The following is a 2588-nucleotide window of genomic DNA, read 5'->3' as shown; positions in this document are numbered from 1 at the left end:
CTGCCACTTGTTCCTCGTGGGGCGTCCCTGGGCGCCATGGTCAGCTGACCCCACGCAGCCCGGCTACTCCGTGTAGATGACTGTCCTCGTGCCGGGCTCCGGACCTGCCGCAGGGTTTCCTTACCCACACGTTTACAGCCAAAGTCAGGGCGCCCGCTTTTGTCATGACCCTGCGCGTGGGAGCCCTGGGAGGCAGGGTCACCAGAAATGCCCTGGAACAGAGACTGGGTCTCGGGCTCTGGCAGGGCACTGGCCCTTCCTGTTCCCTCAGGGGAGAGGAGGTCAGGCCACCGGCCTCGGTTACCTCCCTGGGTCCCGAGGAGCACAAGGAATCAGGAATGCTAGCGTATGTCGGAAACAGGGTGTTATGAAAAGGCGTGTTCTCCTAAACCCAGAGATCCCAGCTGCCCCAGCGTCCCCGCGGGCTTGCTGGGAATGCAGAGTCCCGGCCGGCTCCACTCTCCCGAACCAGGATCTGCACTTTAACCTGGTCTGCTGGGCCGAGCGGGGTGTGGACACAGTGACAGCTGAGAAGCTCCAGCCTGGAGCCACCTGGGGGTCTCCGCACATGTCCCCCCAGGTCTCGGCTCCCTCCTGAGCGTCCAGACCACCTGGGGCTCTCCGCACACGTCCCCCGGGGTCTTGGCTCCCTCCTGAGGGTCCAGAGCTCAGTGGGTGGCACGAGTCCCCACACCGGCCCAGCCCTGGCTGGGGCCGCAGGCACTGGGCGCAGGGCGGGCCTGTTCACCATCCTATTTGGCTATTGCCTGAAGTGAGAGCCAGGCGGGCGGAAGTCCTGCCCTGGTGTTGCCCACCCAGAGGCCTCGTCTCGGCCCCCGCACAGGTCTTTCCTTGCTTTGTTTACACTTTTTGGAAAATGTAAACAAAGAGGTTATGACCCACCGAGGGCCTCCTTTCAGATATCAGAGATGCTGTGAGTCAGGGAGAAAGGCCAGAGTGCGTAGCTCCTGCCGCGCTCAAGGCCAGCCCTCGCCGTAGGCCATGGCTGAGTCCCAGGCCCCATGCAAGGGCAGGGGCGGAAGCCAGGGGCAGGTGGGATGCAGAGGGGGCGCCCGCGGGGAGGAGCGCCAGCCGCACTGAAGTCGGAAGACCTCGCCCTGCAATTCGGAGCTTGAATGTAAACGTCGAACCACACCCAGGAACCTCCCACCCGAGGTGGCCACCGTGACCAGCCTGTCAGCGCACCTTCCGGGCTCCCGGGCCCCCACACCTGGGGGCCCCCAGGACTCCGCACTGGGCTCCCAGCTGGCGGGAAGAAGTTTGTCCTAGCGGGCATTTCCGAATGCTGTCTGGAAGCCATGGAGGGCACAGAAAAGCTGGATTCAAGAGGGTCTTTTTATTTTTTTAGTTTTTGCCATAGGGAAAGTGTTTTCCAGAGAGGGGAGAGACAGAGATGCAGAGAGAGGGAAAGTGAGGAAGCACCCCTGGGGGAGATGGCCACGCGGCGCTCTCTCCTTTCTCCTCGGGATCCTGGGCACACACACCCAGTGTGATTTTCAAGCCACCAGGCTCAGGATTTAGACTGCAGTTGGCATGTGGGAACCCAGCCTTTCCACACACCTGCCAGCCCCACCTGGGATGGGAGACGGCGGGCGGTTTCCGGACAGGGCCGCACTCCTCCCGCTCAGCCGCGCTTTGAGACCATTTCCTTGTCTTGTTTACTCGAGGGGCCTTCCAAAAAGTAGCTGGGAAATGGAATTACAGTTTATTTTGGTGCAAAAAATGTTAAATGCACACATAGTCTTCACAGTGCACGTCTCCCTGAACCCTCAGACCACTCACGTTAGCAGGGCCTTTGCCCCCCAGGCTGCCCAGTGGGTGTGCTGCCGTCTGTGAGGCTGGCAGTGTGACTTCTGGGGTCACCTTCGACTGCCCGGAGCACGTGAGTCCCGGGGGCCTTGTTGAACGAAGACCGAGTCAGCAGGTTGGGGCCTGCACCTCTGCGCCCTAACCAGCCCAGGTGACGCGTGCGGAGGGCCCAGGGATGGCAGGCAGTGAAGTCGGGGCGGCCTAGACAGCAGGGCCGCACATGACCACCGCTGCTGAGGTCCCTGGGCCTCCGGACGGTCAGGGGAAGTGGAGGCTGTCGCAGCCCCATTGCCAGGGCCCGGGGTCTCACACCGCCACCCACTGCTCCCGTTCTCGGACCTCAGCCCCGCCGCGCCGGCTCCCAGCAGGAGTCTGGAGCACTGGGAACTGGGCTGGCTCTCCAGTTCCGGACGGCCCAGCAGGGTTCTGCGGGGTCCCTGCCTCCAGGCCCGCTGTGGGCTGAGAGTGCTGCTCTCCCTCAGGACACTCGAGCGGCAGTCAAGATGCTGGGGCGACCACAGCCTCTGGTCCCAGGAGGAGGCCCCAAATCCCAGGTGAGTCCCAGGTGTCCATGGTCCCCATGGGCGGAGGAGCCGGGTCCCAGGCACACTCAGCGCCAGCCCCTGCCCCGTCGCCCCTCTCTGCACTCTGCAGGCACAGGGGAGACCACAGCCAGACGCCCTGGCTAGGAGGGACGCACGCTCCTTTCTTGTCTGACCCAAAGGCTTCCTCCTCAAATAAGGGCCCCCCAGGCACCC

General features: G+C 63.5%; 1 protein-coding gene across 8 annotated transcripts in view; it reads left to right on the top strand.

The window, feature by feature from the left end:
• CD44 (CD44 molecule (IN blood group)) overlaps window positions 1-2588 on the top strand; it is a 73387-nt gene that overhangs the window by 67628 nt on the left and 3171 nt on the right. For all 8 annotated transcript variants that reach the window (XM_006162092.3, XM_006162094.3, XM_006162093.3 and 5 more), the window contains one exon: window positions 2313-2384. In XM_006162092.3, the coding sequence (XP_006162154.1) occupies window positions 2313-2384 (72 nt within the window). The remainder of the gene's footprint in view (window positions 1-2312; window positions 2385-2588) is intronic.

This window comes from Tupaia chinensis, unplaced genomic scaffold (assembly GCF_000334495.1).
Source record: "Tupaia chinensis unplaced genomic scaffold, TupChi_1.0 Scaffold139733_1, whole genome shotgun sequence".
NCBI lineage: Eukaryota > Metazoa > Chordata > Mammalia > Scandentia > Tupaiidae > Tupaia > Tupaia belangeri.
The sequence above is the reverse complement of the archived record's forward strand: the minus strand, read 5'-3'. Positions and strand labels throughout refer to the sequence as shown.